The 27,699-nt window shown below is 36.1% G+C and overlaps 1 protein-coding gene across 14 annotated transcripts in view; it reads left to right on the top strand.

The window, feature by feature from the left end:
• The window catches only part of JMJD1C (jumonji domain containing 1C), a 346,762-nt gene extending 326,363 nt beyond the window's left edge, over positions 1 to 20,399 (top strand). For 13 of the 14 annotated variants that reach the window (XM_023643798.2, XM_070225674.1, XM_070225715.1 and 10 more), the window contains 11 exons: positions 21 to 234; positions 756 to 970; positions 1,678 to 1,956; positions 4,617 to 4,785; positions 5,361 to 5,451; positions 5,942 to 6,072; positions 6,467 to 6,589; positions 9,998 to 10,137; positions 11,369 to 11,545; positions 19,070 to 19,201; positions 19,479 to 20,399. In XM_023643798.2, coding sequence (XP_023499566.2) covers positions 21 to 234; positions 756 to 970; positions 1,678 to 1,956; positions 4,617 to 4,785; positions 5,361 to 5,451; positions 5,942 to 6,072; positions 6,467 to 6,589; positions 9,998 to 10,137; positions 11,369 to 11,545; positions 19,070 to 19,201; positions 19,479 to 19,568 — 1,761 coding nt within the window. In that variant the 3' untranslated portion in view covers positions 19,569 to 20,399. Of the gene's footprint in view, positions 1 to 20; positions 235 to 755; positions 971 to 1,677; positions 1,957 to 4,616; positions 4,786 to 5,360; positions 5,452 to 5,941; positions 6,073 to 6,466; positions 6,590 to 9,997; positions 11,126 to 11,368; positions 11,546 to 19,069; positions 19,202 to 19,478 lie in introns of all 14 variants that reach the window. The other variant, XR_011422710.1, reaches the window with a different exon arrangement.
• The last annotated feature ends 7,300 nt before the right edge of the window (positions 20,400 to 27,699 follow it).

Raw genomic sequence — 27,699 nt, 5'->3', positions numbered from 1 at the left:
CAATTGTTCTACCCTTGTAGGTTTTACAGAATGTTCTTAATCACAGTAATAAAATTTCTCTGTGCATGCCTGAGTCTCAGCAGCAAAATACCCCTCAGAAGTCTGAGAGTAATGGCAACAGCAGCCCAGCGAGTGATATAAGCACAGACAGCAAGTTAACTCCTCCAGAATCCCAATCACCACTGCACTGGTTAGCAGATCTTGCAGAGCAAAAAGCCAGAGAGGAAAAAAAAGGTAAATATAATTAATTATCTAAGTAGATAATAAAGGATTATAATATAACCAACAGTGTACAATTATACATTAATGTACTATTCGCTTAGAACAATTTACTTTGGTCTTCTGCTTGCGTTATGGCTTACGGTTCTGTAAAACATTTGTCTTAGTAGGAACTTTCCTCCCTGTGATTGCATCAGAATTAGTTAGAGAATCATTTGTGGGTGAGCATATCAATAAAGCCACCAGAGCACTAGAATTGTAACTTGTACTTTCTCCCTGTCTTAGTTATAGCATTTTTCGTTTGTGACAGGTGCAAAGTCAGCTACATGTCTAAGATAGTGAGGAAGGCCTTTTCACGTTCGAACTGTTAGACTCCGTTTTGAAGGATCTAACCCATCTTCTGTTGTGTGTTCAGGTGAATAAATGACTAGTGCCAGAGTTTTTACCTCTCACTATAAAACGTAGGGTGCCAGTTTTGTCTGTACTTTAGCAGCATGCTTAATTTTACTTGAATTTTGTAAAATGATTTATTTCAGAAAACAAAGACCTTGCCCTTGAAAAGCAAATTAAAGAAGAGGGAGAACAAGACAACCCTGATTCTCCGAACAGCAGAACGTCACCTCCTGTGTCCCAGAATAATGAACAAGGCTCAACCTTACGGGATTTGCTGACCACAACAGCTGGCAAGCTTCGTGTGGGTTCCACAGATGCTGGCATTGCCTTTGCACCAGTGTATTCGATGGGAACCCCAGTAAGTGAGATGTTAGATTTTGGCTTTCATATGGGCCTTAAATTTAGATGATTTGGAGACTTGGTTGTGAACTGCATGAAAAATATATGCAGATGAAATCAAATACACCAAATTACTAGTCATGTTCTTATTTGCATTATAACTCTCATAACTTAAAAACTGGAGATTTTGTTCTCTTTCCAGGTGAAAATTTTGGGCAAGAGGCATTTTGATGCCAGAATGCCCTAAGACACTTCATCAGAATTTGAAAACCATATATCTAGTGGGAGAGAAAAAAACATATAGAAGTGAACATTTTGTTTCTTAAAATATTCAGAAATTAATTTTTGGTTTAATTATCCATCAGGAAAAAATAAACAGAATAATTGTATAGACAGGCACAAATTCTTAGTGGCTTTTAAAAGTATATGGGAGATTCCACCTACCTGTCTCCTCTGCCCTAGTCCTAAAACAATATAAAAAGGTAGGAAAGCCACACTTGTAGTTTCTGCAGACGTGGCAGTTTCTCACATGGAGACCACCAAACTTCTGGTTCCTACCTATCAAGAACAGTGTAGGGACTAGAAATCCATATCCACTGACAATGATTATATAATCTTGAAGGCAGGTATATATTTTGTGTTGCTTGTTTGCTATGTTAGTAAATCAAAGTGAAAATTTTTAAATGTATACTTTTCCTCTCAAAATATAATTTTTTTCCCTAATAGAGTGGTAAAACTGGAAGGACTATGCCAAACATTCTTGATGACATAATTGCTTCGGTTGTTGAAAACAAAATTCCACCAAATAAAGCCTCTAAGATAAATGTGAAACCAGAGCTTAAAGAAGAGCCTAAAGAGAGCAGAAAATCTGCCATGGATGAAAACAATAAATTATACAGTGATATACCACATTCTTGGATCTGTGAGAAGCATATTCTGTGGCTTAAGGACTATAAAAATATTAATAATTGGAAGCTTTTCAGAGAGTTTTGGAAACATGGACAAGTGAGTATTTTAAGGTGATTTAGTACATTCTTAGTGGAACTCAAGCTCGTTGAGTAGGCAAAATGGTTCTCTCCTTAGGGATAGAAACACGGGAAAGATAGTACCACAGTTGGGGCAGAAGTAAGATATCAAAACACCAAAAAGGTTACCAGATGATTACTTTAGAATTCTTCTTTTTGGCCAGATTTAAATGAATTAACAGGGAACCACTGTTTATTTGGTGTTATATTTTTGATCTGTCAGTCAACAGACTTTTAATAGAGCCATATATTTACAAAGTTTGCTACCTCCTTCATTTTTTTACATTTATAAAGCCAAGTTAACAGATTTATATCTACTATTAAAACATTAATACTAGAAGCATTTTTCTTGAACTGCTGGAGATGTAGATTTTTTTCCTTTAATGTTTATTCACAGAGCATTTATTTATGTTAGTTTATCAAATCTTGAATGACAATCTCCATTATTTAATTCTGCTCAAATAAAATGATTTTGTTTCACCAAAGTTTTGATATACATTTCAGATGGCAATTTGCTACATTAATGCACAAGTTATGAACAGAATTAAGAATTTGCATGACTTAGTATTATGTTCAGTTTTTTTCTTGCTTTCTGGAAAACATCATTGCTATTTTATTTCACTTTTCTTCATTCAACAGATAGTTATCGAGCACCTAATAAAATCTAGTCTTTCTGCTGGTTGTTAAAGATATAAAAATGAGTAAGTTATGTAAAAACGAGTAAGAACTATTTTAGTACAATGGTTTAAAATGTTTCTAGGTCACTAATCCTTTTCAAAAATCCTATGAAAGCTTGGTTCCTCTCTCCTGAGAAAAAATAAACACCCATCCATTACATTTAGGGGGTTTTTTTGGTTGGCTCTCCTTGAAGTCTCCATGCCATTGCTGGGTCACAATTTAGACCACTTAATTTTGTGTGGGCTTCAATAAATAAATATGTTAAATATTCTAAGAAATTTGTTTAAAGTGCTATGGAAACCCAAAGGAAAGAATGACTAAGCTAGAGTACTAATTCAGAAAGGCTAGTTTGAATTGATGCCACAGAGGTTAAGTGAAGTTTTTCTAGATGGCCAAGAGGTTAGAGATAAACAAAAGGCATCAGGTGTTTGGAGAACTGTTCAGTTTTGTTTGTCTGGAATATAGGTAAGAGTTCTGTGGGTAGTGGTGGGGAAATGAGGTGTTTATGGTTATGATCATGAAGGGCCTTTACATATCATGCTAAGGAATTTGAACTTTATCCTGTAGATGATAGTTTTAATTGAGGAATCACAGTAATCAGCATGACATTTTAAAGTAACTGAGAGCAAAGCAGATTGGAAGTTGGATCAGAGGGGGATAAGACCAGAAGCAAGGAGTCCAGTTAGGAAGGCTTTCAGTATATTGCAAAGATGATGATGATGATGGTAGCCTAAGAATTCTGCTTCAGAATATTCTAATATACTAATTAACTGGCCTGTGTCATTTTTTTAAATCTGACTTTCCCCAAGCCACTGGTTATCATAAGAATGAGTGGTGTAGGGCTGGATAAGGGTATTAGTATTATTGGATAGGCATGTTAGGGGCTGTGAATTAATATCTGAATTGCTGGCAATGGTTAATTATCTAATAGCTGAACCTGTTTTAATAGTTGGATATATTATTAGCCTATTAAAAAGAAGTTTAATGGAGCAGTCGCCCAAACAGTTAACCAGACTTTAGGGTAGTTTTGTTGTTGTTTTACTTTTTCCTTTTCTTTTGAGATATCTTTTGTGATAAGAACCCTAGCTGGAAGTTATTCTACTCTTATGGTTCCCAAAGTTTAATTATCTTATGAATTTAAAGAGTACTTAATAAATGGAATCTTTTAGAAGAGACTCTTAAGTCACAACTTGCTCTGCTCTCAATATCCCAGACTTTTACTTCATTTATAATAAGGGAATTTTTTAAAAAACCAGAATAATATATTAGATTGCCTTAGAGGTATTTTTACATCAGCATTGGGGTTTTAGAACTTTCAGTTGTTGGTTTTTGGGTTAGAGTGCCTTGAGAGAATTTGAAGTCATGATTTCAAAGAGATTCACTTTCAGGAAATCAGTCATTAGGCTTGAAATTTAATGTTATGCCTGGTTATTTAATATTTTTATCATAATCTGTATGGAGGTAAAGAAAGTGTTTCAAGTGCTGTAAACTCAGAATGTATATAAATTGTGTATTAATCTCAAGGACTGTATGTATTTAAAATCTTACTACATATATCACATACATATGAATATATAGGTAGGTTATGTTCTGTCTATAAAAATCAGTCTGTAAATAAAGCAAGCAAAAATATCCATATTTACACTGCCTAGAAATGAAATTTTTAGTGTAGCCTTTCAGACTTTTTTCCTGAAAATCACTACACATTTTAAGTTTTATTTACAAAAATTGCAATGTACTTTACATGGCATTCTTTCCTCACCTTTTCTCTTTTGATGATGTATTGTGAACATCTTTCCAGGGTAGGGATTATTTTTAATAGACTCTTTTATTTTCAAAATTTGTCATTCGTCCTGAAACTTAATGTGTTATCCATTTCTTATATTCACATGTAAAATTAAATTTTGGAATGTCTATATACGTTTTAACTTGTATATATCTGTCTATTTACTTATTTATAAGCCTGCAGTGGTTTCTGGTGTGCATAAGAAAATGAACACTAGCTTGTGGAAGGCGGAATCAATTAGTCTTGATTTTGGAGACCACCAAGCTGATCTCTTGAACTGCAAAGACAGCATTATTTCAAATGCCAATGTTAAGGAATTCTGGGATGGTTTTGAAGAAGTTTCAAGTATGTTGTTTTTTGTTTGTTTGTTTTACCGTTTTCTTAAACATACCCAAAAAATGATAAATTCCAAATATGACTTAACGGATTTTTAATCTTTGAAACTTCTATTTTACTATGTTCTCTAATAAAAAGAAACAAATACTTGGAAAGAAGAGACTGGTCCTATTCCTGGCTCCACTCCTCATTTCCTCTGGCCATGAAAAAGTCATTTATCATGTGTTTCCTTATATCATATGAGGAATATTTTTGGCAACCCCATAAACCTTTGAGAATTGAATTATATAACTTATGTAAAATACTTTGAAAAATTAAAAGTGAAAATGTAAGACCATAATTTTAGTAACAGTAGAGATTTCTTAAAATAATTTTTTTGCAACATTACAAATAATCTATGTACATAAGGAACAAAAATCTCACTACGTAAGTACATAAGAAATAAAAGTCAATAAACAATCGTTAAGTACCTATTGTACAACAATGAAATCATTCATTTTATGTTTTTTTCCTTCATCTCCAAATATTAATAAAAATTAAAAGGCAGAGATTACCTTTTTAGTAACTAACTGCATTCATTATAGAACGGCAAAAAACAAAAAGTGGAGAAACAGTTGTTTTAAAATTGAAAGACTGCCCTTCAGGAGAAGACTTCAAGACTATGATGCCAGCAAGGTATGTCTGTTGAAACTTGTTATTTTGACACCTGGCTCTTTGAAATTGAGCTGAGATTATCCCTAGAATTAGGATAAGGAACTACAAATGTGACTTTTAGGCATTTTCTTCCCTAATTAAAAATAAGTAATCAGAAATAAAACTGAATCTCCGTAGTCTCAGCAGGGTAAAGTCTTTGTTAGGGCAGTAAAGGAAAGAATGTTCATGTAAGACACGAGGGTCTGTTTGGGATCTCTCTTCTCTTGGTGCTTTTAATTTCCTGTGATTAGGGAAAGCAAATTGCAATTTTAGTCAGTATCAGTTCTGTTCTGTGCTTGCCCTTGTGTTACGCATTCATTTAAACTTTGAAGTCAAGGACAGTATTACCTGAAAAAGGCCTCAGCGAAAGGTTGTCTTGTGTTTTGAACAACTTGAAAATTGTTTATTTGAAAGCACTTAAGAATGTAAATCTTTATATTCCAAAGACATCAATAAAGTTATTATTCTTCAGATATGAAGATCTTTTAAAAAGCCTGCCATTGCCAGAATATTGTAATCCAGAAGGAAAATTCAATTTGGCCTCTCACTTGCCAGGATTTTTTGTACGCCCCGATCTAGGACCCAGGTTGTGCAGTGCCTATGGTAGGTATATATTTGCATTTCTATCAACTTGGAATTATATGGAATTTTAACTAACTTCTGTCCAATGATAAATTGTCTAATGATTTTTAGGTTCTACTAAATATGTTCTTTTAATTATCCATTGAAATGTTTTTCTGTATCAAGCTGTATATTAGGAATTAATAGCCAACATATAGCTATAAGTTCCTGCTAATTACTTTCAAAATATTTACATTTTATATTAATTTGATTTTTATGGGACATTTCAGGGATTCTGGCTTTTAGGGGCAGGTTTTGGAACAGAGAGACTAAAAGTCAAATTACAATTAACCAATTTTCCACATAGAGTTGACGTTTGGGGGAATATAGGAGATACGTAAAGTATTTTGGCAAGTAAAATTTTTTTTATGCACAGGTGTAGCTGCTGCTAAAGATCATGATATAGGAACAACAAATCTCCATGTTGAAGTTTCTGATGTTGTAAATATTCTAGTCTATGTTGGCATAGCAAAAGGAAATGGCGTTCTCTCAAAAACAGGTAAAGAAACTTAAAGAAGAATAGTCTTTGAAGTAATAGTTGAATGACTACACACGTTAGTATTATCCAGAATGTCAGCCTCCGAGTTTACAGCAAAGATTCCAAAAAGAATTGAAATGGATATAGGAATATTCTAATCTTTATTACTTGAAGAGTGATTAATTTACCTGTCTTTTTTTGATATAATAAGAATTTTAATTTTAAAAATGAATATTTTTCTTTATTTTCTGCTTTCTTATCATTAAATAATGTGTTTATGAAAATAAACTGTTAAGCTCACTTATAAAAACTTTTTGAAGAATAGAAACTAGGTTCTGCAGCTCTGAAAATTATTAAGACGTGGTTTGTGCCTCAAGCAGTCTTTTTTCCCCTCCAGTATCAGAGAGAAAAGGGACCTTTTCTCCTAAGTAGAAATAATCTTTCTGTCCACTGTATAGGTTTTAGATACCATTCTCTGGATTTCTTTCTGAAACCCTGTTCGATCTGTTATTTCCTTCGTCATAGACATAGGTCTTTAAACTCTCCATCTCTACTGGCTTATTCAGAGTAGGAGGAGACTCTAGACTATTCCTACTTTCTTAAAAGAAAACCTTCAAACCTTGTCTTCCTTGCTACCATCCTATTGCTCTCGCCCTTATAACAATTTCTTTGCTGTCTCTTTCACTTCCCTTTCACATTTCAACTCAACACAGCTTGGCCTCTATACCTGCCACCCCACTGAAATTACTATTGCTGTGGCTCTCACTGACGGTCACAATTGGATAATTCACAGGTTTCTTTCGCATCCTTTTATTACTTGTCCCCTCTGTAATAAATGGCACTATTAATCACTCCCTCTTCAAATACTGGCCTTGGCTTCTGTGGCACTACTTCGCTGGTTCTTAATCACCTTATGAAGTTGCAGACTTTATTCTCTACCTTTTCGAGTTTACATGCACTTCCTGTAAAATTCTATTTATGACTTCCAGCCACCACTTAGACTACCAACTCTCTATCTAGAGCCCAGAATGTATCTACAGCGTGGTGACTAGAAGCTCAGGACATAGGGGTTCATTATAGCAGTCACTCTACTTCTGTGTATATTTGACAGCTCCTATGATACACAGCCTAAATTCTCCCAAAACTACAGGGACTCATTTTTATGTTGTTTCTCAGCTCCCTTAACTGATACGATTGATTATACTAGGTAAAAACTCTGCTTCCTCAACTCCCAAGGATTTGAGAGTCAGATGCACTTGAGTTGTGGTCCCAGCTCTAGCACAGAAATGTGTGACCTGTGGTTCAAATTATTTATCCTTTCAAAGCCTATGATGACACAGAGTTAATTATCTCTTTTATACCTTTTATTGTACTTTGTACTTTGTACTTTTATTGTACTATTATACTTTGTTCAAATCATTCCCTATATCATTCCCTACATGTGTATATATACTACATCTTTATCCATTCATCAGACACTGGGCACTTGGGTTGCTTTCTTGGCTATTGTGAATAATGCTGCAATGAACATAGGGGTGCATAAGTCTCTTTGGATTGTTGATTTCAAGTTCTTTGGATAAATACCCAGTAGTGGGATAGCTGGGTCAAATGGTGTTTCTATTTTCAGTTTTTTGAGAAGTCTCCATACTGTTTTCCATAGTGGCTGCACAAGTTTGCATTCCCACCAGCAGCGTATGAGGGTTCTCTTTTCTCCACATCCCCTCCAACATTTGTTGTTTTTTGTCTTGGTAATTATAGCCATTCTAATAGGTGTAAGGTGATAGTTTGTAGTTTTGATTTGCATTTCCCTAATGATTAGTGATGTTTAACATCTTTTCAGATGTTAGCCATCTGTATATCTTCTTTGAACAAATGACTGTTCCTATCCTCTGCCCATTTTTTGATTGGGTTGTTTGTTTTTTTGTTATTGAGTTGTAGGAGTTCTTTATATAATTTACAGATTAACCTCTTGTTGGAATAATGATTCGCAAATATGTTCTCCCAGTTGGTGGATTGTCTTTTTGTTTTGTTCCGGGTTTCCTTTGTGTTGCAGAAGCTCCTTGGTCTGATGTAGTCCCACAACTGTCATTTTTAAAGATAACATTTTAAACATAGGTAACACAGATAACATTTGAGAACTGAACCACTCTTTGTGTACCCTTTGTTACTCATGTAATTGCACTTAGCACTATTTGATATTCTTGTTTATTTGCCTCCATTTATTAATACTGTTTTTTACCCTCTGAGGTCTTGACTTGGTCTTTCTTAACTCTAATCCCCAACATTCTTGGACAGCATCTGGGACATTGTAAACACTTAATACATGTTTGAATTAAGAAATCCTGGCAGCCAACTTTAAAGATAAAAAAGATTTTACTGTCACAAAGTAGAAAACATCTGATGCATTCTTTGTAGCAGTCAGTAGGTTTCTTTTTCTCTTAAAACAACATTTCTTTAAAATCTTCACTATAGTGAAATCGAGTATGAAAAAGAAGAGCTTCTGTGCCAGCCCCAGTGGCCTAGTGGTTAAGCTCAGCACGCTCCGCTTCAGCGGCCCCGGTTCCATTCCCAGATGCTGACCTACACCACTGTGTTAGTGGCCATGCTGTGCTGGCGGCCAGCATACAAAAAAAAACAGAGAAAGATTGGCACAGATGTTAGCTCAAAGTGAATCTTCCTCAGCAAAAAAAAAAAAAAAAAAAAAAAAAACAGAAAAAGACGACTTTCCTATACTTCACTCAGAGACAACCACAGTTATCGTGGTTTTTTCTGTACATACATATATATTTACAGTTTCTAGTTTGTCAACATTTTAGAAGAAATGGCCTGGTGTTTCCTCAAAACCACAGCACATGAAATATTTGCATTTGATTACAGATTAACCAATAATAATATATGAGATCTCCCAGGAATTAGTCAGAAGACACTCTACTGTGCCAATCATTAGTCATGGTGATGAACAAATCCCTTCAACTCAGTGAACCTATTTGCTCAGATATGAAATAGAGGTTGTGATCCTCACCTACCTTACTAAGTAGTTTTAGAGACTGCCTAATTAATAGTGATCATGAAAGTCCTTCATAAGTTATGAAATGCTATATGCGTACAAATCATCATTATGACCACCTCCTTGGGAGAGGAGGAGCGTAAAGTTTGAGTAGAAACCCTTGATTTTTTAATTTCCTATGCCTTAGTTTACAGAAAACAAATGAACTGAACTGAGAAAATTACTGTTAGTCTGTCCCCAGTTACACAGGATTGACGTTCTCTGGTCATGTAGTTCTAACAGTTTTGTTATATAACTGGGTTTAGCGCCTCTTTAAGAGTCCCAATCTAGTCAGGCTCTTTGCTGCGCTAATAGATGAATTTTTGGAGACTTGGCTTTCTGGTAGTCTATACTGACCAATTTGAAAAATTCTCCTGTTTCAGGAATACTCAAGAAATTTGAGGAAGAAGATTTGGATGACATTTTAAGAAAACGGTTGAAGGACTCAAGTGAAATACCTGGTGCTCTGTGGCATATTTATGCTGGGAAAGACATTGACAAGATAAGGGAATTTCTTCAGAAGGTATAATTTAGGTTGCAAATAGTTTGAGCAAGGACTTATTAATTTTTAATGTAACTTCATTTGGCATTCAGCAATATAAGATCATTAAATAATTTTTACTTCAAAGGAGGAGGGGATTTTTTGTTGTTAAAAATCAAAAGCTCTTTTCTCTTGCACCTTTTAAAGCCTGTTCTATGTTGAGGGTTGTGAATGGCGACTTGTTCTCAGTTGCTAGTGTTCCCCCACCCTCTTATAGTAAAGAACTAATCTGTTGATGTGTCAGATGTTAACCCTTGGTGAAAAGTAGTGATTGGGAATTGCGAGATACAGATACTAATGTGTCATAGAAACATCTAAATAAGGTAAGATCTTTATTTTTTTTAATTTGATATGTTTGGCTGTTGACCTAGACAATAATTCTGCTTACCTGAATAGACTCAAATTTTGAGTAGTGGTACCTTTAATTTAGTTGTTAGACACTCTGAATGAAAGTAACACATTAATCTGAAATAATTGGTTGAAACACTCTGCTCAAATATTTTTCACACTTTGTAATTATAGGGATTTCTTTTAAGGGACTATCATTGCTGCTTTTCTTATTATACTTCATTTTCTTTCTGAATGGACCCATGGTTTGTCTCTGTGCTCAGTAAGAAGTGAGGGAGCTATAGCCCTGTACCTACTGTCTTATCCTAGAATACCTACAACTGTTTTAACTTAAAATATAAAATTATGCTTTTTAAAGCAGATTATTTCACTGATTAGTAAAAAGCTCCCTTCAAATTGATTTGTCAAAGGTTAGAGGTTTAGCAATATAAAGGTACTTAGCTTTGTACTTCCCTTAAAAAAAGAACAACATCAAGAAATGTTTATGAATTCCGTACTTGTGAATGGTTTGGCTTTTGGAAAAAAGCTGTTAACCTAAGCTTTTCCTCATCTCTGTGCTATACTCTTGAAGCAATTTAAAGAAGGGACAAAATGGATGGAAACTTCATAGTGGAAGGAGGAGGTGAGAAGGAAGTATGATTCACTTTATTAATAGCATATCAGTGTGCAATATTGTTTTAATATCCTTTGGCTTTTCAAATTGTTGTGAAATACTGTTTTCTTTAACTTAAGTGCAATCATTGTTTCATAAAATTTTGTGAACAAAAACTATTATTGTAAAGAACATTGAAATTAGACTTAATAGGATTTACCATTTCCCTTACTTAAATTGGGGTGTATATTTTAATTTTAATCCATGTTTCAGATTTCAAAGGAACAAGGCCTTGAAGTTCTACCAGAACATGATCCAATACGTGACCAAAGTTGGTATGTGAACAGAAAGCTCCGCCAAAGACTGCTTGAGGAATATGGAGTCAGAACCTGCACCCTGATTCAGTTCCTTGGCGATGCTGTTGTCTTACCAGCGGGAGCACTTCATCAGGTACATAAAAACTTATTCCTAACACACTTGTTACTGAAAGAACCAATTTGATGAAAAAGAAATTGTTCACAGTATAGACATAAATGAAAGAAGACATAAGTAAGAGAATGACCTCCGCACCATTCTGCCTTCATTAAGAAATCACTAAAATAGCTTTCCAGTGCTTGAAGAGATGACATAATTAAGTGCTTTGATAACTTAAATTGTTTTAACGTGAGCCAGATATCCATTTTTCATATTGTCTCTGTTTAGTGGATTGAAATCCAAGTTTTAAGACTTTTCTAGGGGAAAAAGAGAGGTATATTCAATTCTCAATAGTGAGACTTAATAGCAGAAGTGAGAGTATCAAAACTTAGAGATCATACATTTTCTAAGGCATCAAGTATGAGTAGAATGAATTACTGGCTAGATCATTCCATAATTCAGAATTTCAGTGTACCATCTGTCTCTCTAGTTTGCTATAACGTGCCCAAAGAGAGAGGGTATGTAATTTTATAGCTATCGATCCACAAAACTTTAGACACCTGATCTTTGTTTCTGTGGCTTGGCTGTGGCACCTGCAAGTGTGGAATACAATAGACAGTGAGTATGGAGGATTGGATTGAAAGCATATAGTGGATTCCTGTAAGTAGAGAGCTACCATAGATCAGCTTAGCCCTTGTAGTAATAAGCACGTGTGCAAAGGAAACTCGAGAACCCAAAAGGCTAGTTTGCTGCGGTGTTCGTTCCCCACCTTTTCCATCACCTGTTAATTGAAAGGTATCTCACGTGTGTACTTTTACCAAAGGAAGTTTCCCACATTTTATATAACTATATCTGCACTTATTGCCTGTTTAGCATTTGTTGACACTATTATAATAGCACAAATACTCTTTAAGTGATAGTAGTTACTTAGTTTTTAAGATGTCAAGGTCAAGGTTAGATTTATCATTCTTAGATCTCAGGTAGCATTTATGATAGTAAAATATAAAAACATCATAATAATAAATATAGCTTTTCTCTACAAAAACTTCCTGGAGAAAAAATATATATTAATTAAATGTATTAATCAATGTATTATTTATGTTAAATTGTTTTATTTTTCCATGGACTTACATAATCATTTCAGAGATGTTGTATCGCTTATGATTCAAGTTCAGTTGTTATTCACCCCACATACCATTTTTTTGCCTTCTAGCCACTTACCGTAAAACGGCTAATCTATATTTAGATGTAAAATCCTCAAAGGAGCAGCCTATTTAAGAGAATAGTACAGTAAATCTTTTTGTAAACAGGAATAGTTCTTTGACAAACAAGTTCCCTTCAAACTCCTTTCTCACATGTTCAACTTATCCAGTATCTGTTTACTTAAACTGGACAGTGTCATTTTTTAAAATTGAGGTATAATTTGCTTATGGTAGAATATACCCTTTTTAGTGTACAGTTTTGTAAGTTTTAACAAATATATAGTTAGGTAACAGCACACTCAAAATATTGAATACTTCACCCTAAAGAAATTCCCTCTTACCCCTTTTTACCCCTTTTTAGTCAACCTCTCCTCCCACCTGACATTCCTACAGCCACTTAGCTGTTTTCTGTTATTATAGTTGTGCCTTTATAAGAATGTCATATAATTGGAATCAAACAATATGTAGCCTTTGAGTCTGGCTTCTCTTGTTCAATGTAATGCATTTGAGTTTCATCCATGTTGTTGTATTTTTCAGTACTTGGTTGCTTTTTATTGCTGGGTAGTTGTTCATTGTATAAATATACCACAGTTTTTAAATTCATTCACCAATTGAAGAACATTTGGGGCATTAATAAATAAAGCCACTATAAACATGCACATACAGGTTTTTATATGAACATAGGTTTTCATTTTAGTTGGATAAATCTCGAGTAGTGAGATTGCCTGGTCATATGATAAATGTATGATTAACTTTATAAGAACCTGCCAGGCTGTTCTCCAAAATGCTTGTACCATTTTCATTCCCCAAAGCAGTGTATGTTGAGTTCTATTGCCTCTACTTATTGTCAGTTTTGTTTTTAAGCATTTGAGTATGCATTGGTATCTCATTGTGGTTTTAATTTACATTTTCTTAATAACTGAATGTGTTGAACACCTATTCATGTGCTTATTTGCCATCTGTATATCATTTTGGTAAATGTGTATTCAAATATTTTGTCCATTTTTGTAATTGGGTTTTCTTTTTTTCTTGCTGAGTTTTGAGTTTTCTTTATCTACTCTACTTATAAGCCCTTTATCTGCTGTGTGCTTTGCAAATACATTCTTCCAATCTGTGGCTTGTCCTTCCATTTTCTTACTGGTGTCTTAAAAAGAGCAGAAGTTTTTTCATCTTTAGTTGATCATTTTTTCTTTTATGTATCATACTTTTATTGTATCTACAAAATTTTTGCCTAGCCCAAGATCACAAAGATTTTCTCTTACATTTTCTTCTAGAAGCTTTATAGTTTTTAGTCTTACATTTAGGTCTTCACATGATCCCTTTTTCGTTAATTTTTGTATATAGTACAAAATATGGATTGAGGTTCAGTTTTTTGCATATGGACATTCGGTTGTTCCAGTACTATTTGTTGAAAAGACTATTTTTAAATATCTTTTCTTTTGAAAATGTAATATATTCATATGATTTTTGAAAATTCAAACAGTACAAAAGGTTCACGGTGAAAATTTCAATATTTTTTTCCCCTTTGCCCCCAGTTCCTCTCTTCCAGAGGCAACCACAGAGAAATACTGTGGATGTACTATCTCTCTCTCTCTACTGCTTCTACATTCTTGGGAGGTGGGGGAGAGGGAGGAGAAGAGCCATGTTTTTTCAAAATGGTAGGCAAAAGTCATCCTGTTAAAAAGTTTAGTTCACATATCATTCTGCTCAAGGCCTCACAAGGCCCTAAAAAATCTGAACTTGTATCCTGTCTGTGCCCACACTCCCCTCAACACACACACATCCCTACCCCTCACTGCCTTCTTCTCGCACTGCTCTCCTCCTTACTTCTCTCTAGGCACCCTGCCCTCTTTGTGGTTTTCACATACACCAAACAAGTTCCTACCCCAGGGCATTGTACTTGCTAATCCTTTTGCCTGCATTCTTTTTCTTCCCAGATATCTGTAAGACTTGCTTCTTCACATTCTTTAAGGCTTTGCTCAAATGTCACTTCAGTGAGGTCTCTCCCAACTCCCTGTTTTCTTCCTTGCTTTATTTTCCTCCATTTCAATCTTCACCTTCTAACATGCTTCATAATTTATTGTTTATTGTCTTTGAACCCTGACTGGAATGTAAGCTTCATGACGACAGAGATTTCTGTTTTTCATTGCTGTCTCCCATGCCTGGAATAATGCACTTAAATGTTTGTAAGGCCCAAAGGCCTGAAAATGTGTTCTCATATACAGCATACTTTTGCACAAGTGTGGATGAAAACAAAATTGTGATTTCCAAAATTTATATATATTGTGCTCTTTATATAAACATGTAAATTTTGACCTCTTACTATATGTGTCTTCTCTGGCTACTTCAGAAAGTTTACTTCAGTTGGAATCTAACTTCCTCTTATGACTGTACACCTAAGTACATAGGAAAACATTTTATTTTGAGATATGTAGAAATTTCACTTAGATTACAGAGAGCAAATTTCATCTATGATAAAAAGATGTTATACTTAAATAGACTGAGGCAGCACATAGGACCTAGATTGGAAAATTCTATCCTGAGCTCTGCCAGTAAATTGCTGAGTGTTCCAAGACAAAAACTCCTCTGCTGCATATTTTGGCGCAGAATTGCCAGCTATAAGAACAAGAATTTCTGCCTCCCTTCCTTTGTGTGGTGTGCTAATGATAGCACAGTTATTTGTACTCTGTTGAAAGGGTGTTGTCCATGACTCACAAGTGGTGGTAATGTGGTTTTGAGAGAAAATTAAAAGGAATTAAGAACTCTGTTCATAGTGTTAACTTGGATTTGAGTTACATTATTATTATTTACAATTTGTTTAGTCCTTAGAGTAAATTGATGGCTTCAACCCTTCCAATAGACTACAGTTAACCCTTAAAATAATCCCAAACTCTAAGTCAGTGCTTCTCACACTTGAGTATACATCACAATTTCCTGGAGGGCTTGATAAAACAGATTGCTGGACCCCACCCACAAAGTTTCTGATTCAGTGTGTTTGAGGAGGGACCTGAAATGTTAACATTTCTGAAAAGTTCCCAGATGATGCTGATGTTACTCTCTGGGGACTACACTTTGAAAACCATGCAAATAGGACGCCCTTGCAAACCTAAGGCACTTATCAACCAAACTGTTTCAATCAAATGATACTGTATGACAGGGGCCACAGTGCTAGGGAAGGAGCAACATTCTTTTCTCTGGTTTGTCAGCAGTGAGCACTTTGAGGAGCCAAGCTGAGGGAACAAGGGCTCTGTGCAGAAGTGTTCAGATGTATATCATAGGAAGCTGAGGGGAAGTATTGTAGCCACAGATGTCTGTATATTCTTAGAACTGCTATAGAATTGCAGACTTAAAAATCTTCTGTTGGCAGACATGACTGAGTCTGTGAAACCCCTGTATATCCCTAGACAGAGCAGGTAGACTCTGACCTCCAGGATTTACTTTGTCTCAGCTCTAGTATTCTGATGGCCTTTGTTTTAAACAGCAACAACTTTCTTTTTTTTCTTTTTAAGATTTATTTTTTCCTTTTTCTTCCCAAAGCCCCCCAGTACATAGTTGTGTATGTTTTACTTGTGGGTCCTTCCACTTGTGGCATGTGGGATGCCACCTCAGCATGGCCTAATGAGCAGTGCCATGTCTGTGCCCAGGATCCGAACTGGCAAAACCCTGGGCTGCTGAAGCAGAGTGCATGAACCACTCAGCCACAGGGCCGGCCCCCAGTAACAACTTTTTAGAAAATTAACACAAAATCTTGAGTGATAAATTTGCCCTTAACTACTTAGCTTAATTGTGTTTGGTCATTCATAGTGAGTTTATATTGCTAAGTTGTAAATTCTTTGTGTTCATATGACTAAAAGGACTTTGGCAAAATCTTTCCACTCTTAGTTCTTACAAGTTGCTGTGTATATGGTAACACAGTGTCAAGATTTTAACCTTCCTACTATGAACACAAAAGAGTTACATTTTCTTAACATTACCTGTTTATGATTACAACTGAATAAGACTCTTATCCATGCAAGGCAAGAATAAATAAAAGCGTATTGTCAAGGAAGTGAAATGTAACCGACTCAAAGATGGCCCAAAAAAGGGATAAGTGGAATGGGATATTCAAATGTGTTCCACTTTAAAACTGAACCTTGCCTGTTCATACTAACCCTTAAGCCTTTAAGCAAAATATATCAGGTTGAAGTCATTAGGAAACATAATAGCATCTCATAAGCACGAGTAAAAATCACTGTTCTAAAGTGATTTTAAAACAACCATAAACTGGCAAAGACTGATAGAATCCAACTCTTTCAGAACTCTGGAATCTAATCCAAAACTTACATCAACGAGGGGACTGCTTAATGAAGAAAAGGGCAGCTGATATTTTGGCATTTAAGGAAATCTCTAGCAGGTCACTGGCTGACCAGTGAGATAACGGAACAGACTTCAGTGATCACACTCGACAAGGAATACAGTCTTAGCAAAAATAGTTTGGAAAAGTCACAAAACAAATGGATGACTGAAACCCTCAATAATCAACAGCAGCAAACCTTGAGGTAGAGGGAGAATCTGATTTCCAGTTACCACATTATAATGTTAAGATGCCCAGTTTTCAACAGAAAGTTATAAGTCATATACACAGAAACAGGCAAGTATGGCCCATTCATAGAGGAAGAAAAATAAATCAACAGAAACTGTCCCTAAAGAAGTCCAGACATCAGACTTACTAGACACAGACTCAAGTCAACTGCCTTAAATATGCTCAAAGAGCTAAACCATGGACAAAGAACTAAAAAAAGCCAGGAAAATGATGTATACACAATATTAATAAAATAATAAAAACAAAAATAATTAAAAATATATTAATGAAGAGAGAAATTATAAGAACAATAGAACTAAACATGCTAAAAGTCACATGTTAGAACTTTTGAAGGACAGTCTCCACAGCATGTTCAGATAAATGAAAGACACGAGGAGCTAGGGCATTTGGAGACTGTATGCTGGTGTGACTAAGTTAACATGGATCTATAAAGCATCTGTTAGACAAGGTAACACAGGAGCTGGGTTCCTGTTGACTTACCATTTATTGGCTGATTTATCTCGGAACAGGCACTGAACCTCTTATCCATAGTTTCCTGCTGTGTGAAATAGAGCATCTGTTCACAGATACATAATGAAGAACCAGTGACATTGTACAGCAGTGCTGAAAATGTGAGGTATCCACTATGTTCATCCTCCAGAGGAACCAACGACCTAATGATTAAAGGAAGAGAATGTTTACTATATGTACGCTACCAAGTTATCAATGTAGGCGCAATACTTGAGTTAAAGAACTCTGTAGACTTCAGCAGCTGTTCAGGTGGTCATTATGTCAACAGGAGGAATTCTAGCCTTTTTAAAATTCCATCACTCTACTGCCAATTAGACTTTTTCCATAGTCTCTATTCCCCACTTATCTTCTTCACCTCACTCCTCCCAAATTTATTTTCATACTTTAAAAATTAGAATAAATTTAAATGTTTAGTTTTCATTTATTTTTCCTTTCCCAGGAATTTTATGATGTCTTTTAATATGACTAGAAGACAACCTAGAAACATCACAAAATCCAGAGTGGATCAGTGTGATCCTTTCTCTGTCATTATACTCAGCATTAATAGAAAGCAGTTCTAAGAAATAGTGAAGTGTGGAGTCATTTTGTACATGCTGAACAAATAATAGATAAGACTATTGATTGGCACCATTTAGTCAGGAGAGAGACAACTGTTGCCACAGGGGAGTGAAGGATATGTTTAACTGGTTAATCTGAAAGAAAGGCACAAATAAACAAAATCCTGGGGTAATTCTAAAACTATCGTGATTAGTAGATCTGTCTGGACCTGCAGTTTTCATCCCAGTTCCTCAAATAATCAAACTAAGTTTCATTTCCTTTTCTTTAGTGTACTCTCTGGCATAAAAGTTGCTAGTGAAATGACCCAGATGCAGAAAGCCAGAGGAGCAACAACAAACATTGAGATTGCACTGATTGGTAAAACAGATACTTTCCAGTTAGCTTTTTTTTTTTTAAGGAGCACCAAAAAATCCACCTTGACAAAAGTGATAATTTAGGATTTGATTATCAGCCTCTCTGAAGGATTCCTGGAAATGTTCTTGTCATCATTTAAAAATATTCTGTTTACAAAGTCTCTTTACATGAAGTTTTTCAGTTATATTACTTTCTCATAAAGTGTGGTGGTCTGCTTTGAAATGCATTTGATGTTTTGGAGAAAATAAGTCCTCTGGTGAATTGTTCCTTCTGTTTACTGTTTATAGACAGCTTTGCTTTTCCTTATTCCCATCTCCTAAAATTTATATTTTACTGTTTTTGTTTTGTGGATAGGTACAGAATTTTCACAGCTGTATTCAGGTAACCGAAGACTTTGTGTCTCCAGAACATCTTGTACAGTCATTTCATTTAACACAGGAACTGAGACTTTTGAAGGAAGAAATCAATTATGATGATAAACTACAGGTAGGAGATGAGTTTTCTAACTAGCTCCTGTTCTGCAGGCTTTTGATAGTCAGAAATAAGATACATGTATAACAGCTTAGGCATTCATTGTCTAGTTTGTCACATTAGGATAACAACCAAAGGTTAACACCAGTATGCATTTAATTGTATGACTTTTAGTGGCCCTTATTTTAACTTGGTTTAACAGCATTCTTTAACTTTGACATTTATATTTCTTGAATTTGGCATTGTTCCATTAAAAAAATTTTTTTAATCTAGCAGTTTTCATTTCTTTCAGGTTAAAAATATCTTGTATCATGCAGTCAAGGAAATGGTGAGATCTTTGAAGATACATGAAGATGAATTAGAGGATATGGAAGAAAATTAGGTGTGGTCCAGTTTGATGTTTTTAGGCCATTGAACTGAGATTACTTACTCTTGAACAGTGATATATATGCACACTGACTTAAGCTTCATAAAACCATCAGTGCCAAGAAATTCTCTTTGTAGTAATTACTTGTTACTGACACCGCAGCAGTATAGCATAAGTCACACTTCCTGTGATTCAATGTTAGTTATTAAAACAAGCTAAATTTAAAAAGCAGCGCTTCATAGCTGTTTTTGTATTATAGTGTATATGATATTTGTGAAAATGCCAGATTTAAAATGATGTATTTATTTTTGGAAGAAAAGATACAAAATTCTATGCTATATTGTTGATCAAGTGTAAATGTGACCTTGTACAGTTTACTAAAATAACTGATATTTTTCACTACATTGAGACAGTTACTGTGAGAATAGGACACAAACACCAGCTATTGCCTGCATTTGGGAAATTGCTGAATCGCACAGCATTCATGTCATAATCAGAAAATTACTGCCAAATAATTGTAAAATTTGTAAAATGTAAAGTATATAAAGTAGATACTAAATACAGACACTTCAATATTTTGTTGAAGCTATTGACTGTACAATTAAACATTTTCAAAAGGTGTAATTTATTTAAAATTGTCTCATTTTGGTAAAATTTATGTGAACTTTTAAAGCTAAATATTAAACTTAATATGCTATGTAAATATATACATATATACATTTAATGATGTATTTTTTTAAAACATTGGCTTGCTTTTATTTGTTAAAGTGCAAGTGTTACATATGGCTTTGTACATTAAAGTTGAAAGGGGTTTTACATTTTCCATTAAAAGGACTTTATCAAAAATTGGTTTGTTTCCAGAGTTTTACCTTTTTTGACAAACATACTACTGGAGGCTTCTTCATCATCAAGGTGACTATTAGCATTTTCTTGTGATATAATGTTCTCTCCTGGAACTTTTACCCCTTGTCTTGTCTTCTTGTAAGCTTTTTTCAGCTTTCTTCAGACTTTACGGGCCATCACAAATAAGTGCCTCCCCTTACTTATCTTATGGTGCAATTAAAGAAAGGAATACAGGTAACTCCAACATTTGTTACTTATGAACACATTTAAATTGAAAGAGGAAAGTATACATGAATTTTAAAAGCCATAATTATGAGAGTATGTATTCAACCAATTTCAAGTAAGTTTTTCACAGCAGAAGATAGCTGCTAATATAGTGTTGGGGGGAAAGAATGGGGAAGCAGATGGCAGGCAAGAGCCTGAAGTCAGTCAGCTTGGGTTGTATACAAGTCCTACTTACTGTATGACGTTGGTAAGTTGCTTTAATTTGGAGTCTTGGTTTTAATAGCTGACTACTATTATCAGTTGGTTGCTTGAGGCTCACATAGTCCTAACTATTTGAATTTTACTGGAAATACATAGCCCTGCACTGACACCTGCAGGATATTGAGGGGACAGCCTTTTCTTCTCATCTGAAAGCACATAACTTAAAAAAGTAGTAGCCCAAGTTGTGACTCTGTAAATTGCTTAGTTTTTATCCTGTTGCTAATGTCTGCCATCTTTTAGCTCCGTGTAGGCTATTATGCCACCTTCCACTCCAGATAAGGTTCAACCAGAAATGTGAGCAGTTACATTTCACATTAATGCCCCACCGGGCACAAAGCTTAATGGGATTGATGATGACTACTTGGCTAGGGAAAAAAAATGGGCTAGGAATAGTTCAAATGATTATGCAAATCTTCTTTTGTAAGTTTTTGACTTTTTAATACTATTTTTCAAAATGTATCTCAACTCATTAAATGGTATCTTTTTAACGCTTTCAAATGTACCATCTGATTTAATTTTGGTGTGAAATTAATTTCATGCCCAAGATACTAATTCTGGAGTAGAGTACCTCTTGCTGGTCCCCTAAAATTTGCCAGGAGCCCAAAGTCCTTGTTGATTTCCTTTCAAAAGGTTTTTTCTTCTCTTGCTGTTGCTTGAGCCCCTTTTTACTATACTAGAACCCCTACAAAATACCTGAAGCCAGGGCAGAGCGAGCCTGGCATTGTGGCTTCTTTCAGAGTAAATTCACCTGATGAGAGTATTCTATCCATGGTCTTTATTCTATGCTAGTGACCTAATTCTTGGTAAGGCATGGGTGGAGAGAGAGAACTAGAATACTTAGATCATTGAAGACATTTGTTTACGTTTTAGAAGGTTGAGGAGTTGTGCTACTGATCAGATCCGTGATGGAGCAATTCCTCTGACCATTTAGCTTGTTCCCTCCATCAGTTTGGTTGGCTCAGGTGTGCCTCATGTATGAAAACATCTGAATATATTCATTTCCTCCAGACAGTGATACAGTAAGTATTAAATGTGTAGAATAATTTGAAAAACTTCAAGGAGATGTTATAAAGGGAAACTTGTGATGAATATTTAGGTCCCCCCATTTTAGTCTTAATGTCAAGTAGACCTGACTATGAATTCCTTTTCCTGATTAATAGATTATATGTGGCCAAATCCATTTCTCTTCTGCCATGCATTTTGGGATCCTAGCACCCATACAAATCATTGTCTAGTTTCCTGTTAGATCCCTTTGGTAGAGGGGGTATGCGTTTAATGATATCTGGGTAAGATTAGTGAGCTTCAGAAGAGTGTGCTCTCATACCTTTACTTTGCTCACTGTTTGTGTGTACACATACCATAGATAAATAGGTTCAGCATGTTCTATTTCTAGATGCCAGTCTGTCAAAGATGTTCCCTCAGACTAGATCAGGGTTGTCAGCCATGGAAGAGGAAAAAGAAAATGATTTAATTACCATTCTACAGCTGTTCAGTACACTCTGCACTATGAACTAGGGTGTAGCAAGTGGCCAAGATACAATGCTGTATGCCACCAGGCCTGCCACCAAGATTCAAACACACATTCCGTAACTACAGAAGTTATGACATGACATTCCTGGTTACACAATAACTGACCTTGATAGTTATGCCTTGATATGGAAGGTACAGGAACTGAGTGGTATATAAAGTACTTTGGCTCTCACAGTAATCAATATGGCTCTCTTAATGAAAGCAAAGTGACTTTCAAACAAAAATGAAATGTTGGCAAGCTCCAGGTCACTGGCTGCATACAAAGTAAGTTCTCTTGCCTGGCTGGGGAGATGTTCATAGCTGACTTCAGCTGTTCACTCAGTTCTCTGTAAATGAGCCAACCAGCTGCAGCTAAGTCTGGAGGATTGCCTGTCGTTTCCGTGTCTTGTCTGAAAAACACCTCAGCCCTGGGGTTAATAGAGGGTATACCAGGGATATGTGTGTAAGGGCAGGTTAGAACTGGACTTTATTTTGAGAGGAAATACATTCTGAGGACAGATGAGTCCAACACTGCTTTCCTGCACCCTAGTCTTTGACCTCAGATTTGACAGATGATGAAAGATTTGCATAGCTGGGTCAGTGAACAAATAGAAATGAAGAAGTGCAAAATAGGGACCAAAGGCAAGCCAGTATAGTCCTCTGCCAGCATAGTGAGGATGGCAACTAACTCACAGGTCCTATCAAGCTATTGGACAACACGGGGGGAAAAGCACAGGAGCAAGGTAGGTCATACAGTGGATGGAGTTTGTGATACAATGCACGCAGGGATCACCACCCCTGCCATGTGTGCCTTGCAAAGCATGAGGTTACAATATGGGGATATCATTGTAGGATGGAACTACCTTTTACAGTTTATTCAACGTCTGTTATGTTTGGCCCTTGTAGTATGATGGTAAAATACTCCAGCAGGAACCTCACGATTGTACCATCAATGCTAAATACTATGTAACAAATATATACAAAGTACATAGAAAAGGCGTAGTACCTGTTGCCTGGGGTTAGGGAAGTCTTCAGTGAGGAGGCAATATTTGCACAACCCTTCAGGGGACAGAAAAAAAGGGGACAGAGAAAACGTTGTGGACATTAAATTGCCTTCCAGCCCTTTTCCATAGACACGTTAGCTCTTTGAAACTTCCAACGCATTTTCAAAAGTGACTTACAAAATCCTTCACTCTTTAACTCTTGTTCTAGAGGAGGAGAAAGGAAGGAGCTGCTTCTGGAACTGCTATTATAAGAGGTGAATGTCAAGTAGACAAATTCCTATCAAGGATATAGTTCAGTGGATAACTTCCAGGATATGTCCTAGGCGGGGCCGTGTAGTCTCTGCTCCCCCATATTCTATAGTTGGAGTAAAAATTATTTTCACTTCAAACACCTAGAGACACTGATAGCTTGAGGTGCTTTTCTTAGTCAACTGAAATTTTAGCAAACCTAATATATTTATTTTGTTCTCTAGTTCTTTAGAAATGGGTGAACATGTGTGGCATATATCAGAACTCGTCCCCCAAATAGTCAGATGATTTTAACAAATTATGTTGAACAAGAAACTTAGTATTTTGGTAGGAAACTTTTTCCGATATAAAGGGAAAAGGCTAGTCTATATAACCTTTTGGGAAAGGAGATTGAATCCCATTACAGTCACTTCCAAAAGATCACTGCACTACCCAGAGTCCAATAAAAAGCATAGGACGTAAAGAGAAAAAAAGCGTGATTGGACATAACATGCAAAAACTGCATCAGTGACACGTTAAGGAAGATAGAACAGTAATGGCTTTACATATGTTAAATGTTTAACAAATAGATTAACAGTACAAATAAATGTGGCACTGTACCTCTTAGAAGAAAGAACGTAAGTTTGCGTTGGAAGTGGGCATCAGAAGGGTCGCCACTTGTGCCTGAGGGATTGTGAAGTGGTGGAGGAGGGTTATCTGAAATTGGAGGGAAAGGTGGAACACCAGATGTGGGTGGGTGTGGCTCAAACAGCACTGTGAAGGTTCAGGTGGTGCAGTTTTGTGCATTCATTTAGGTTTTTCTTGCAGACGAAATTGCCCTTTAAGCAAACACAAAATTCACCTTACGCTCAAATTGTTCCCTATATGTTAATCATGTTGGGACAAACCTGCATTTCAAAACACCTGTTACAGCTGAAGTGACTACAACAAACGATTCTTCGAATCAAAAGTTTCTAAAGCCAGTGAAGACATAGGATTTCAGAAACAAATTCTAGGACATTACACATTTGGCACATCTGTTGAATTGGTTATTGTGACCTGATCCATCTCACATTCCCTCCCAGAGGAGAAATGAAAGTAGCAATTAAGCCGGTTTAGATTGAGTCCAGTGACAAGTGATTAATGTGCTCTAAAAGAGATGTGCAAGCTCTGGAGATTGTATAGTCATGGGAAACTGCTGTTTATCCCTGAGGAGTGGGATTTTTTAGGAGCACGTAGGACATACTGGTCCGCCATAGTCTGCGTTCACGCATGCTGCCTGAGTTAGGAGTCCACATTTTGTTCTAAGTATTCCATTCACATGTTTCCATCTATTAGCAGTTTGTTAAATTTTTCAGGTCAGATGTTTACTCCTCATAGGGTCATCTAGTGTTATTCCCGGTGTTTAACACGTTGTTTGAGGTGCTCAGTGAGCTAGGAGCCACGATTGTCAACTGAACTTTGAGAACTGTTTATTTAAAAGGTAGACAGAGATGACCACTACTTGAGTCAAACAAACTGTTTCTGATTCTTAAAAACCTCAGTTTAAAAAATTTATTTTTTCCTGATTTATCAAGATACGTGAGTACCAACAAGTATAAAAAATTGGGTGTAAAAGGAGGTGCCTGTAGTTTCTCCACCCAGAAGTGACCACTGTTACTGGTTTACTTCCCACAAATCTTTTCTATGTATTTTTTCCACTTTACAGAGCAGAGATCATGTATTATACAAGTACTGTTGTGCTCTTTTGGGGGCTTTTCTAACTAACTAATGACTAACATTGTCATCCTAACAAACATTTAAACTAAATGTTTCTAAGAGCTTTATAATCCCACAAATAGATTTACCACCGCATAACCGTGCAAAGGTAATGCCGCTTTTCAACTGAGCTGAAAAATTGAGCCAAAGTCCAAATCCCTCCGTCTTGAACTGTGAGCCTATTCATTCTGTTGCCAGTCTTCAGTAAATGAACTCACATTTCAAAAATTCAACACCTCAAGGACTATATTCAAAGAACTTTAAAGACAAAAAAAAAGGTTCTGGAATTCACCACAATTCCCAAAATTTGGGGTATGTAAAGAAATGAAAACTACCTAGGGATGAAAACTAGTCTATGACTAAGTTGCCCCACTTAACTCTTTGCTGCTTCCATAGAACTTTATTTAGTTTTAACCCTGAAACTGAAGGATTTTTGTGGCAGTGGTTAACATCTCTTTCAAATAGCCGGGCCCCTCCCTGAACAGCCGGTTCCTCATAAGAACAGGGAAACAGCTGATCTAAAGCCAAGAAAAGATCTACTGGTGCCAACAGAGTCTCAGTAGCAGGCCTTTTCTTTGGGGATTGACTTCAAGGGAGCATAAGCCTAAAGGTTCAAGAACTCCTTTCTCAGACCACAACCTCCCTTTCCTACCTTTCTAGAAACTAGCCTTGACCTTTGGGAATCCTTTAGGAAGCTTTAGTCCCTCAAGCCTACCCTGCTGCCTAACTAACCTGACTTGTATCCTCCTTTGTCTTCCTGTACCTCCTGGACTGTTTGGTAACCTTTAAGATAGATAGTCTCATTTGTATCCTTGATTCCTTCACTTTTTATTTTTCTGTCATACTGAGTGCCCTACCCTCTTTTTTCAGTGTAACGTCTACAATAGAGAAGCACAGCACCCCAGAAACTGTCCCCAGCTTCACCAGGACCCTTTTGGGTACTGAGCAGTCCTAACCTTGAGAGCATATTCCAAATTTTTCCATTCCTCACGACCAGGACCTGACCCTGGTCCCTTCACTTGTAGGAACTGGAAAGACAATCCACACGAGCCTCCCCCAAATTCCCTCGTGTCTTGCCATGATCTGATCCTCCTCCCCGTTTCTGACTCCATGCCTTTGTTCATGCTGTTCTCTAGCTAGAAAGCCATCTCCCCATCCTCTGATCCCTGTTACTTCTCCCAGGAAAGCTACACTAGCTACTTTATAGTCTTGTAGCAGAAGGAAAGATGGTATTCATTAAACATCTGATGCCTGTATTCAGATTACACTGATTTAAATAGCTTTTTTGGTTTTGCCTAATACACGTCTATAAATAACTCTTGAATATGAGAATATTTACTAGAGTAAATACTAGAAAGTATTTAAATATGAGGTACTTACTAGTGACCAGCTAAGGACTTTTTGTTAACTCTGTGGCCCACCACACCCACTTCGTCCCAAGAAGAACCGAAAAACGTTCTCACTGCCCACTAGATGGCACTGTTGGTCAGCAGTGACTCTTTTTAAAAGGACCCATTCTAACTGGGACAACAGACAAATCTGAAGGCACTCCTTTTTTCAACAGCCAGGCCACTTGCTCCCACAGAGTCTCCAATTAGGGTACACTGGGATTATGACAAAATATGATAGAGATCACTTTTGATCTTCACATATATAGCCTACTAGTCCAGAGTGACTGGATAAACAGCAGCCATTCTTACAGTTCGTCTTGACTTTTCAAATAGGTTATAAACACCCTCTGGTACATTGCCTCACACTAGTATTCACCTCTATCTTTTAAAACAACGAAACTAATCACAACTCCCCATAAATGAAAAGGGATACCATAGAAAATGGACATTGTTTTTTACAATTGACTGTAAAGATGAACTTTCACCAGGTGGTCTCCAACTTCTCCTTGAGAAGCACAGGAGCTAAGGGAACAGCGGTAGAACATGCACCTGAAGAGAAATTTGAATGACCAGGTCCCTTGGCCACAGTAGGAAAAGTAGACCACTCAGCCCCAGTGCGACCAGGAAAAACAGCCCAGGAGTGCTAGCTACGCAGACCTCTCTACACTTGACTCTGCTCCCAATCTGGTTTAAAACTTCATGTAACCCTTAACTTTCTGGGCCTCAATTTGTTTCTCTATAAAATAACAGGTCTCAAAGGTCCTAAAAATTATGACATCCAAAATATATTAAAACAAAAAAATACCTAGAAAGTGTTAAAAAGTAGAAAAATTATGTACTTAACATTTTGTATTAACTAGAGACAAAATATTTTCATTATTTCAATAAACTTGATAAAACTCGAGATAGACAATGGCTTTGAAGGTG

Source organism: Equus caballus, chromosome 1, assembly GCF_041296265.1.
Source record: "Equus caballus isolate H_3958 breed thoroughbred chromosome 1, TB-T2T, whole genome shotgun sequence".
NCBI classification, from domain to species: domain Eukaryota; kingdom Metazoa; phylum Chordata; class Mammalia; order Perissodactyla; family Equidae; genus Equus; species Equus caballus.
The sequence above is the reverse complement of the archived record's forward strand: the minus strand, read 5'-3'. Positions and strand labels throughout refer to the sequence as shown.